The sequence below is a fragment of the Marmota flaviventris genome, chromosome 5 (genome assembly GCF_047511675.1).
Source record: "Marmota flaviventris isolate mMarFla1 chromosome 5, mMarFla1.hap1, whole genome shotgun sequence".
Lineage (NCBI taxonomy): Eukaryota > Metazoa > Chordata > Mammalia > Rodentia > Sciuridae > Marmota > Marmota flaviventris.
The window spans coordinates 35,314,686-35,328,259 of record NC_092502.1 but is presented as its reverse complement, the minus strand read 5'-3'; the positions used below and the strand labels follow the sequence as shown (position 1 = coordinate 35,328,259).

The window sequence follows — 13,574 nt, the reverse complement described above, 5'->3', positions numbered from 1 at the left end:
TGCTTTCATGTTTAGCAGGCACTGTTCAATTAGCTATAATCCAGGCTAGAACAAAAAACAGGAAAAGTGAATTATTTCTCTCACTCTCCTGGAGTTGAGACCTCGTATTTATCTTCACATTAGGCATCAGGACTGCAGGCTTCCCAGACTGTGGACTCCAGAATTTAAACCAGGGATCACTGACTCTCAGTCCTCCAGCCTTGGATAAGAGTTACAGCATTGGCTTCCCTTTTTCTGAGGTTTTTAGGCTTTAACTGAGCAATTCTACCATTATCCCATGTTCTCCAGCTTGCAGTTGGCCTAGTGTGGGGTTTCTCAGCCTCCATAACTGTATTGCAAATTCCCCTAATGAATGCCCTCACCTCTCTCTCCCCCACATCACATATTGTACCTGTCTCTCCAGAAAGACATGACTAATATGATGAGTATGAAAATATATCTTTGAGAACCTGATTTCCAAAGTATAGATACCATGAAGTAAAATAGCTAAATCATATTTTAATTGTATTTTTATTTTTTAAGGAAACTTCCTACTTTTTTCATAGAGATAACATTTCACATTCCATCAAGGTACTGGGGATCGAATTAGAACAAGATATATTCCATGCTTTTATAATCATGTCAAAATGGATTCTACTGTCGTGTATAAATAAAATGAACCAATATATTTTTTAAAGAATGCATAGGAGTTACAATACCCCCACATTCTTATCAATACTTGTTATCTTTGGAATTTTTAAATGACACTTATTCTAATGGGTATAAAGCAGTATATCCTTGGGGTTCTGATTTGCATTAACCTAATGATTAGTAACTTGAGCATCTTTTCATATAATTACTGACCATTTATATATCTTCTTCAGAAAAAAAATGTATGTTCAACACCCTTGTACATTTTTAGTTGGGTTATCTGTTGTTGTTGTTGTTGAATTGTAGGTGGTCATTATATTCTGGATATTAATTATTATTAGATACGTGATTTGAAAATATTTTGTCCCTTTGTCGATTATGTTCTTTGATGCCCAGATGTTTTTAAGTTTAATGTGGTCCTGTTTGTATAGTTTTACTTTTATTGTATATCTCAGAAAATCAATTTATTCTTTTCATATGCACAGCTAGTTGTCCCAGAACCACTCATTAAATAGACTGTCCTTTCTCTATTGTATTGTCATGACACCCTTTTTACCTCCTACCTTTCTTTCTAGCCTCAGTCTTCATCTATTAAAAATTCACTGTCAGAAAAAAAACTAGCAGAACATTGAAGTAAGAGTTGTATTTAGAATTGCAGAAGCCTGGGTCACATATTGAACCCACATTGGCTATGTAAACTTGAATAAGTTACTTAAACACACTGGACCTTTAGTTTCATCATGATTAAGCAAGGAATATAACAAAACATGAATATAGAAAACTAACTCAATACAATTTTAGTATCAATGACAATTTACTCTACACAAGTTTTCCTATCTTAAGCAAATAATGGTGATTAGTATTGAAAAAAAAGATTACTCCATCAAACCAAAAAGATTATTAAGATAGATACCTGCTGTGTGATGGGTGACATCAGATAGAGCACTAATCTCTAGGGTATATAAAGAACTCAAAAAACTAAACACCAAGAAACAAATAACCCATCAATAATTGGGCCAAGGAACTGAATAGACACATCTCAGAAGAGGATATACAATCAATCAACAAATATATGAAAAAATGTTCATCATCTCTAGCAAATAGAGAAAAGCAAATCAAAACTACTCTAAGATTTCATCTCATTCCTATCAGAATGGTAGCTATTAGGAAGATAAACAAAAATAACTGTTGGCAAGAATGTGGGGTGGGAAGGTACACTCATACATTGCTGATGGGACTACAAATTAGTGCAGCCGATATGAAAAACAGTGTGGAGATTCCTTAGAAAACTAGGAATGGAACCACCATTTGACCCAACTATCCCTCTCCTCAGTCTATACCCAAAGGACTTAAAAACAGCATACTACAGGAACACAGCCACATCAATGTTTATAGCAGAACAATTCACAATAGCTAAAATGTGGAACCAACCTTGATTTCAGTAGATGAATGGATAAAAAATATGTGGCCTATATACACAATGGAATATTACTCAGCAATAAAAGAAAATAAAATCATGGCATTTGCAGGGAAATGAATGGCGTTAGAGAAGATAATGCTAAGTGAAGTTAGCCAATCCCCCCCCCCAAAAAAAAAGCCAAATGTTTTATCTGATATAAGGAGGCTGATTCATAGTGGGGTAGGGAGGGGGAGCATAGAAGAAATAGACAAACTCCAAACTCGAGATAGAGCAGAGAGGTGGTAGGTGAAGGGAGGAGGCAGGAGGTTAGAAATGATGGTGGAATATGATGAACATCATTATCCAAAGTACAAGCATGAAGACACAAATTTATGTGAATATACTTTATATACAACCAGAGATATGAAAAATGTGCTGTATATTCTAATATGAATTGTAATGCATTCCACTGTCATATATAAAAAATCAATAGAAAAGAATGATACCTGCACTTTTAACATGACACTATTCTTTAAGTACATGAAATAAAACGATAATGACTAAAATATGATACTGAAATAAAGAAACATAAACATGAAAAAGTGGAATAGAAGATCTCAAATAAGCTTCCACATGTGTTAAAATGATGAATTAGCACTTTGCTTCAATTTATGTCCTATGGTAAATTTCTTTGAGAGCAATATTTTATATATTTTTTTCTTCACTCTGCCAACATATAATATGTGATTATAATTCATTTTAAATTCATAATTTGCATACTCATTTCTTCTTTATTCTCTTTGACCTTACATGGGAAATTTCTTCTCCATGACTCCAGTAGCATCACTGAGACTCTTTCTGAAGCTGGCAAGAAGTTGCTTTCTCCTATTACTCAAGAATAACATGGTTGCTTATTTCTTCAATAGATAAATGACACCCATGTCTGAAATTTATATGCTCCATGAAGTAGTTCTGTTCATAATTTTTATTTGTTCCAAGTATCACAAAATGGTAAGAAACTTTTGAGAAAAGGTCCTGAGATATGAAGGAATGTGGCAGAATCCCAGATAATTAGAAAATCAGGGTGAACTCATGTCCTCTGCCTTTGTCATAGTGTCATCTTTATGGCACCACATTGGTAATGGAAAAAGTGTGGTCAGTCTGAACTGATGATACTCTGATTCCCAAACATGCCAAGGACCCAACATCATTTTTCTTATATGGTCATGATGCACCCCCTTCCCATCTCATTCCCTTAGAACTTACTCACCACTGAACAAATATCATAGCAAATAAACATCTCAAGAGATCTCCCCTTCAAAATTTCAAACAAAGAAATTTTTTTAAAAATGCTGTGCCCTACTGAGAACTATTATCTTTTTTATTTAATTGATTTTATTATTTTAAATACACGACAGCAGAATGCCCTTCAATGGATGAATGGATAGAAAAACTGTGGCATATACACAATGGAATTTTACTCAGCAATAAAAGAGAATAAAATCATGGCATTTGCAGGTAAATGGATGGCATTGGAGAAGATAATGCTAAGTTAGAGAACTGTTATCTACACACTAACCATCCTATAAGAAACAAGATGGGCTCCATAAGGAGAGAGCTGTGACAGGAAATGTTTTTAACCCTCTTTTATCCTCCTATCCCAAGTCTCTGCCTCTCCCCACCAGCTTCCACAGAGCCCCCTTCACATCCTTGTTCCTTAGGGTATAGATCAGAGGATTGAGCATAGGGGTAATTATAGTATAAAAAAGAGCAACAAACTTTCCTTCACTCTCAGAGTAATTGCCCAAGGGTTGGAGGTATGTGTACATGGCTGAGCCATAAAACAGACAAACCACAAGGAGGTGGGACCCACAGGTCCCAAAAGCCTTTCTGCGCCCTGCCATTGACTTGATCCTCAGCACTGCCTGAGCAATGTGTGCATAGGAGCCTAGAATCAATGCTGTAGGAATAACAATGATTATGACTCGGGCCACAAACATCTTGGCCTCTGTGCCTCCTGTATCCTCACAAGCCAACTTCTGGAGTACAAGCATCTCACAGAAGAAGTGGTTCAGGTAATGGAGGCCACAGAGAGGCATGGCCATCATGAGGCTTGTCTGAACCAGAGAGTTCATGAGACCTCCCACCCAGGCAGCAATAGCCAGGGACTGGCAGAGAAGGGGGTGCATGATGGTTGTGTAGTGGAGAGGATGACACACAGCAGCATAGCGGTCAAAGGCCATCACCACCAGAAGCACACACTCAGTTCCACCCAGGGAGAGGACAATGAAGAGCTGGGCCACACACCGTCCATAGCTAATGGTCCTGTCAAGTCCAGAAAGATTGATCAGCAGCTGGGGCACAGTGCTGGTGGTATAGCAGAGGTCCAGGAAGGAGAGGTGGCAGAGGAAGAAGTACATGGGTGTGTGCAGTCGAGGGTCCAGTTGGGAGAGAACAATGATGGTGGTGTTGCCAAAGAGGGTCAGAGAGTAGAAAATTGAAATGAAGACAAAAAAGATAAGTTCCAGTTGAGGCCAATCTGAGAAGCCCACCAAAATGAAGCCTTCTTCAAAACTGGTATTGAAACCTCCCATAGCCTTGCACCTGCACAAAAAATGAAAGACAATTCAATGCCTTTACAAAGAACATGAATTAAAACATTTTATCAAGATTAAATATATTATCACATATAACTAAAAAGAACAAATACAAAATTTAAAAATAAAACATTGAAAAAAGGTATTCACAGTACTCCCTCAGTAATACATTTCTTTATTTTGCTAATCAGTTCAGTTTTATGAAGTCTTCTATTTTACTCTTTCCTTAAATGTGTAAATCACTGGATTGGAAATGATGTCATCTTTGAACAATAGCCCTGCTGCCTGTGTGTTCTGTGATGTTAGCCAGGTCACTCAGACTTACAGATCTGATGCTTCTTTGTCTTGAAGTAGACATGACATTATCTCTACATTGCATTGAGATTAGGACAAAACATAGTAATTTTAAATTGCTTTTAAATATCTAAGGTGTAAAAGTGCAGCATTATTATTCCCTTTGCTCTTCTCCATGATCTGTTAGGAATCCTATTTCAGGTTTGAGTCAAGGATTAAGCAGACTGAGATCACAAATTTAATCCCACCTGAATGCTAATAAGCTACCTTCTGCTAGAAGAACTTAACCAGTGCATCCGTCCTGGAAGCCCAGTTCATGATCAGATACCATCTGTCACATGGACTGAGAAGGGTGTGGATTCATGCCTTGATGGCAAAAAGAAAAATGTTCCAAGTGTTGAGTCATCATGCCTGGAATACCCCTCCCCTGACTTCATCAACCAACTAGGTGGGTAGAGGGGGAAGAATAGAAGTTCACTAGATTAGACAAAGGACAATGAAGAGAAGGGGTGAGGGAATCAGAATGAGAAAGACAGTGGCACGAATTTGACATAACTTTCCTATGTACATATGTGAAAGAGCTGTTCTTATTTTTCTAGCCCAGCCCTTTTGTACAGCTCCTTTCTAGCACTTGTCCTCTCACTAAAATTCTTTTTACATATCTTTGTCCTTTCTTGAGCTGTGAACTCCTCATTCATAGAGAATAAGTTCAATATTAAAAATATTAGTTTCTTCCTGTATGATACTCAAGATATGAAAAATTAATGCTTATTATTACACTTAATAGCTGTTAAATAAATTTTGTAATGTGTAGCATTAGGCTTTCTAATCTCAAAATTCTATTCCTCTAAGAAACCTACATATTAACTAACAACATACCTTAATGAGGTTAGAAAAGGGATAGGCATGAAAAATTACCTTCCATGAAAGGTTGGTCTTTCTTGTGGCAAAGATCCAAAAATGTCATATGAAAATATGTCAGGAAGCAAAACAGAAAACAGGTGATTAACAAAGCCTGGCTGTGCTCAGTATGAAACATCTTTTCCCTAATTAGCTGATTCTTTTTTCCCTTTATTATTATTAATTAATTAATTAATTAATTAATTAATTTTATAGTAGAATGCATTTTGACATATTGTACACAAATAGAGCACAACTTCTCATTCCTCTGGCTATATGTACATGGTGCAGAACCACTCCAGCAGTGTAATCATACATGTACATAGGGTAATAATGTCTGTCTCATTCTACCCTCCTTCCCATCCCCACAACCCCACCCTTACCCTCACTGCCCTCTTCACCAACCAAAGTTCCTTCATTCTTTCCTATGCCCTGGCCCTACTATGGGTCATCATCCACATGGATCAGCTGATTTTAAGTCCTCTGGGTATAAACCAAGGAGTGGGATAAGTGGGTCAAATGATAGATCCATTCCAAGTTTTCTGAGGTATCTCCATACTGCTTTCCAGAATGGTTCCACCAATTTGCAGTCCCACCAGCAATGTATAAGTGGACCTTTTTCCCCACATCCTTGCCAACACTTATTATTGCTTGTATTCTTGATAATTGCCATTCTGACTTGAGTGAGATGAAATCTTAGAGTAGTTTTGATTTGCATTTCTGTAATTGCTAGAGGTGATGAAATGTTTTCATATATTTTTGATGAACTGTATTTCTTCTGTGAAGTGTCTGTTCAGTTCCTTAGCCCATTTATTGAGTGGGTTATTGTTTTTTGGGTGCTAAGTTTTTTGAATTCTTTATATATCCTGGAGATTAGTGCTTTATCTGAGGTGTGTGTGGTACAGATTTTTTCCCATTCTGTAGGCTCTCTCATCACATTATTGATTGTTACTTTTGCTAAGAAGAAGCTTTTTAGTTTGAATCCATCCTATTTATTGATTTTTGATTTTACTTATTGCACTTTAGGAGTCTTGTTCAGGAAGTCACATCCTAAGCCAACATGATGAAGATTTAGGCCTACTTTTTCTTCTGTTAGGTGCAGGATCTCTGTTATACTAAGTCCTTGATCCACTTTGAGTTGTTTTGTGCAAGGTGAGAGATAGATAGGGGTTTGATTTCATGTTGCTACATATGGATTTCCAGTTTTCCCAGTACCATTTGTTGAATAGATTATCTTTTCTCCAATGTATGTTTTTGGTGCCTTTGTCTAGTATGAGAAAACTATATTTATATGAGTTTGTCTATGTTTCTTCTATTTTACACTATTGGTCTACATGTCTACTTTGGTACCAATACCATGCCATTTTTGTTACTATATCTCTGTAGTATACTTTATGATCTGGTATTGTGATGCCTCCTGCTAATTAGCTGATTTTTCTCCATACAAATACTGAACTGGAACATCATCATCAATGGATCTATGTTGGGTCAATGAAAATAATGAATTTGGAGGCTATCTTGCAGTCACAAGGGAAAAGATAAATAAATTGTGAGTTAATACTGAAGTATTAATTCACACATACCTTAACCAATACTCCAGAACTTTTTATTAAATGACCACCTTAGTAGAGAGCAACAGCTCTAGTGTGAATAACTGTTCCTACTGCTCAAGTCTACCACTGACTGACTGTTCCACCTGTTCTAAAAAATTCATATCTATGAGTCTTATTCTACTTATCTATGTAACAAATAAATAACTTATTTCATAAGATTTTGATTGGGATTAAATGATATGTATTCTATTCTGATTTTTAGAACTTATATTTATTCATCACATGCAATAGGTTCTGCTTAACTTAGTCACCCTTATATCCCTATTCCAGGGCAGTACCTGGTAAATATAAGAATCATGAAAAATTTGATGACTAAATTAATGAATGCATTCCTACCCTTAGACAATGCCTTGGGCATATAAATGTCCCCAAAATATTGGTTTCTTTTTGCAATGTGAAAGAGTTAACACACTTTCACTGTTTCTAACTTAGTGGCACAAACTATTTAATTGTTACTGCTCTATATGTTTGTGAGTGATTTTTATAATGTCACATGGATATGCTTCATATATTTGAAATTGAACAAAAACTTAGAACTATAATCAGCATGGATAAAGAATAAAACTATAACATAAAAGTATTTCAACATGATGAAATGTGGACATTTAAAATATAATATAAAATATAAATGGCCACTTTAGTAGATAAAAGAATGAGATATCTTTGAACTGGAAGAATTGAATTTAGCTTTAAACTTTACTTGGAGAAATATGGAATGAAGGACCCAAAACTTGCACATATTTCAGTTATTCACAAAAAGTAAAGGACAACCCCAAAGATCCAAATAAATTATATGTATATGTGTATAAAATTGTAATTATATATAATTTCAATTATATTGAGTATACTTTGAGTTGTGGCATCACATATTCTAATTTCAATTTTTATTACAAAGCAATCATAACAAACAAACAAAAAAACAAATAGCCCTGTAGAACAGAAGATTTGGCCTAGACATAAAGAGCAATATATTTGATTAATTTTTCACCAGGAACACAATGAGGAAAGAATAGTGTCTTCCATAAATGGTGCTGGCAGAAATAAATTTCCACATGCAAAAGAATGAAATTGAGCCTATATCATGCGAAGAACAACTCAAAATGAACAATACAAAAATATCTTGCCATTTGCTACCACAGAGATAAAACTGGGAGACACTATATAAGGGAAATAAGCCAGAAATAGAAAAACAAAAAATTGCTTGATCTCATTTAGATGTACAATGTAAAAGAAAAATAAATCAAATATACAGAGATACTAAATGAAATGTGGTTTCCAGGATTAGGTGGGAGGATGAAAGGTGAAGATATAGGTCAAAGGATTCAAAATAGAACACATTTAGGATAAAAAAAATCTAGAGATCTAAACACAACCTGAAGACAATAGGCAACAATATTGTATTGTATTTGGAATTTATGTTAACAAACTTTAGTTATTCTGCTGTTCTTGCCATAAAAACAAAGAAAAAATGAGAAATTGTGTATAACAATGTATGTTAACTTGCTTCATGATATTAACAATTATCCTACTTAAATGTATGCCATGTCATCATGTTTTATACATTAAATGTTCACGAGAAAAAATTTTGCTAATAAAAATATTTAAAAAGCAGAAGACAAAGATGAGGTAAGAGTTGACTAAATTCTCAATATATAAGTCAACAGGGCCTGTTGGTCAGATTTTCATCACTATGACCAAACTATCTGAAAACAGCTTAGAGGAAGAAAGGTTTCAAAGGTTTCACTCATGGTTGGCTGGCTCTATTGTTCTGGGCCTGAGGTGAACAGAACATCATAAGGGAAGGGTGAGGCAGAAGAAAAGTTGCTTAGCTCATGGCAACTGGGGAGCAGAGACAGAAGAAGGGGCCAGAGATAAGATATTGTCCCTAAGGGCATATCTTCTTTCTTCAACTATGTCCCGTCTGCCTACAGTTTCTACCACGTGCCAGTAGTCCATTTGAATTACTAATCCATCAAGTGGATTAGTCCACAAATGAGATTAGAGCCCTATGAGCCAATCATTTCTAAATGGTCCACCACTGTACATTGCTGCACTGAAGACCACAACTTCTGCATGTAAGTTGTGGGGGGAATAATCCAGATCCAAACCACGACAGAGCTTATTAACTTTTGGATTTTACCCCCCAAATCTCAAATTTAATAAAACCATAATACAGGAAGGAAATATGCTAGCCATTTCCTCACATCCTTTTACTCCAACCAGTACAGAGTTACCCTGTACCAAATATCAAACCAAGAACTTGATTCATGAAGTCCTGCCTCATTTCCTCAAGCCTATTCTTTTGCCCCTTTATTTCTGTCTGCTCCTCACATTCATCTTTATGTGTCTTGCATTCCTTGAGTCATCATGTCTGTATCTTTAACTTATCATTCTGCAATATCTGCACAATTCTGAAGGAATGCACTCTCTACAGTCTACCTACCTAAAATCAGGTTAACAAATTCTTCTGAAAAGAGTAACACAAAAATGCAAATCAATCAAACCTGAAATTCAGGCTTTCCAATGTGTCTTTAACATTCCCTTCTCTTGGTTCTTGCTTAAGAGCAAGTCTCTCCCATTTGAACATATCTCTTTTCACTCTATGTTCTGTTTTTGTTACTGCTTTATGTCTTTTTTCCTCTTCATAGATAACTTTATTGAGAGAGTAGTCTTTGTTCACTGTTTCCACCATTTCCCCTCCCACTCAGTACTTAACCCACTAATTCTGTGCTCTCCACATTTTATGGGATAACAGAGGACATTTTTGGTTCTCTTCTTGGTCAGGTTGGCTACTGTCCCTTTCTACACAAAACCTCTGCCCTTGCCTTCCTGAATACTTTCTTCCTCTCTGGCCATCTGTCAGTCTTCTTGGTATGCTCCTGTTTGTGTATTCTCTACATCTTTACATCTCTTCAGGGTTCCAACCAAAACCCTCTTCTCTTAACATTCTAAAGACATTTCCTAGAAAATGCCATCCATTCCAAGACTTGAATCACAAAATCTCTATGTGGATAACACCCAAATACATGTCTCCACCCACAATGTCTAATACGAATTTCAGACTTTAATAATCCAGTTGTATTAAAAATGCATTTTTATTTTATGTGTATGATGGTTTGACACTTGGTGCTTGGTTGACCATGGAGGTCTTCCCTTCTCAGGGATAGATATTCCTAGAGACAATAATAGACTGTTTTTGAAACTACAACTTAGATGAACAAATGAGCTAATCCAGAGCTTGTATTTCAGCCATCTCCTTCATTTGTTTTTAATAGGTCCTCAGACTCTGGGCCATTATGTAAAGTATCTTGATCAACCCAAGGTCAGATACCATAAAATTAAAGACTTCCTTTCAATACCAGAGTGTGTTGAAACTATTCACATTTACAAATTTCAAGTTAAAACTGCCTGCCCTGTTCCAAACTGCAGAAACCATAGTAGAGGCTGCCTCCATATTTTCCCTCACTACCCCTGCATCCTAACTAACCTAGTGCTTCACTGTGTGCCCTATGTGTCATGGTATGACCCCTCCTCTTAGAAACTGTGAGTAGTAAACTATTATGTGGCAATCATTTCCTAATTCATTGCCTCACCTTACCCGAATAATAATAATAAAAATCTGTTAAACTCTACCTTCTTTCTGGTAATCTCCTCTTGGAAGACCCCAGGAAAAACAAAGTCAGCATGTCTAACACTAAACTCATTCTCTCTTCCTTCAAAACTCCTCCTCTTGTGTACCCTATCATGGAAAGGCACCATAACTACAGTTAATAAAAACAGAAAATTGGTCATCAGTTTCTGATAAGTCAACTGGATGCAAGTCACAACTTCTCTATCACTTCATTTATGATACAGATTTACAAACAGGAGTGGTTTGACCACTAAGTACATAAATAACAATGTCTGTAGACATTTTGGGCTGGTACAACTGGCATCTACTACATTCAGACCAAGTGTGCTGCTAAATATTTCACAAAACATTAGATATCCCACAACCAATATGACACACACATAAGAATGTGCACCAAAAAAAGTCATTATTGTTCAAACATATTGTCCTATAATAAATATTCTTTAATTCCTCTCTTCTAAGATAAGCCCCTTGCTATATCCCATAAAGCACTGTAATTTCCCTCATGCAAAAAAATTACCATGTTCAACTTAATTTCTAATTTGATTATTTCCCTATGCAACCATGCTAGAACATAGAAAGAGCATATTTTTGTCTATAATATTGGCAATTACAGGCTTGCCTAGATCATCAGTAGAATATAAAAGTGTCCCAAATCCTCCTGAGACTGTAAGCACTCACCTAAATCAGCTATAAACAGGTCCTTAGAAAGGCATGCCATCTTGCAATAGTTTCACTCTTATTTAAAAAGTGGGTTGTGGAGTTATTCCTACATCCTTGAAATATAGTGCTGCTTTTTATCCAGAAAACTGGCATGCAAGAATAGGGGCCCAACATTATGCACTCTCTGGGTTAAATGTTTTTCTTTCCTTTCTCCCTCATATTGAATTTTTTCTGCCAAACCAAAAACTTGGCACCTGCCTGCTTCATTGCAAACACATTGCTTGATTAATGTGTTTTGCTTTCCAAAATCCAGAGTCCTGATAAGAATAGTCTGATCTCAGAAACACAATACACATATCTAAATGAAGTTTCTCACTAAAATTCTCCTAAAACTGATGCCTGTGAATCCCTGTGTTCAGCAGAGTCAACCTCACCTTTCTACACTGGACACATCTCTGACGCCCAGAAACCAGTTCCTACAGTGATGACCATTTTCCAGTCCCTCATAGAGCTTCTCTCCACTCTTCCCTGTGCTTGATGCTGGGGTCTGCCTCATGCCTACCTCTGTAAATCATGGGAAAGAAAAGCTCTTCTTACTCATGAAATCCCCAGGAGCCTTTTAATCTTCAAGAAGAGTTACACATTACTCCTCAGATGGACCCTACACTGGAATTCTGGTAGGTCCCACATGATATTACTAGCCTTATATATCATAACCCAAGAGGCTTGGACCAGAAGGCAAGCCCAGCATTGGTGAAGATGCCTCAGGAAACGGAGAGCATTAGGCATTATATAAACAGTCTCAATCAATATAGGGGGAGGGGTGGGAAATTTCCTTAGGGGGGCACACAGGATAAACCAAACCTCCTCTCAAACCACAGTACTCCATATACTGAAGGATACAGTCATGCCATGAAATCTTTAATGTATTCCACATTCCTTAAGTGAAGGTTCAAAATTACCATTTTCTTAAATATTTTCCAAATCTGTCATTCGAATAATGGAAAAAAGTGATATTAAACTGATAAAATGTTTCTACTGACTATTTTTGTAGCAGCCATCTCTGTTTTTAAATGATTTGTCTGCGAGTTCACATTTAAATAAACATATGGTACCCAATACTCTGCACTAGTCAAGAGAATTTTGAATAACAAATTACATACAAGAGGAAGTGAGGGGAAAGGGGAAAAAAACAAGGGGGAGAAATGAATTACAGTAGATGGGGTATAGAGAGAAGATGGGAGGGGAGGGGATGGGGGATAGTAGAGGATAGGAAAGGCAGCAGAATACAACAGACACTAGTATAGAAATATGTAAAACAGTGGATGTGTAACCGATGTGATGCTGCAATCTGTATACGGGGTAAAAATGGGAGTTCATAACCCACTTGAATCAAAGTGTGAAATATGATATGTCAAGAACTATGTAATGTTTTGAACAACCAACAATAAAAATTAAAGGAAAAAAAATAAATAAATAATAAAAAAGAGAATTTTGAGAATTTTTCAAGTTCTGGTTAGAGACTTAGATAAAAACTTTTACAAAATACATAGACTCAAAAGACAGTAAAACCAATAAGTCATCTGAAGATATTCTTTATGAGAAATAGGTGTTTCTCATTGTGTATTTTTATTACAACAGGGAATGCTTTAAATATAGGCATGATAGCTTATATCCTATTTAAAGATTGGTCATATGGACACTAGTATTGCTGTATGTATATACGTGGCCGTATAACCAATGTGATTCTGCAACCTGTACACTTGGAAAAATGAGAATTCATACCCCATTTGATTCAAATGTATGATATGTCAAGATCATTGTATTGTCATGAGCAACTAATAAAA

The 13,574-nt window shown here is 36.1% G+C and overlaps 1 protein-coding gene across 1 annotated transcript; it reads right to left on the bottom strand.

Annotated features, from left to right (window-relative positions):
* Positions 1-3,684: 3,684 nt before the first annotated feature.
* On the bottom strand, positions 3,685-4,623 carry LOC114107597 (olfactory receptor 2Y1B-like). Its single transcript, XM_027955018.2, has one exon. The coding sequence runs from the start codon at positions 4,621-4,623 to the stop codon at positions 3,685-3,687; it is 939 nt and encodes a 312-aa protein (XP_027810819.2).
* Between the last annotated feature and the right edge of the window lie 8,951 nt (positions 4,624-13,574).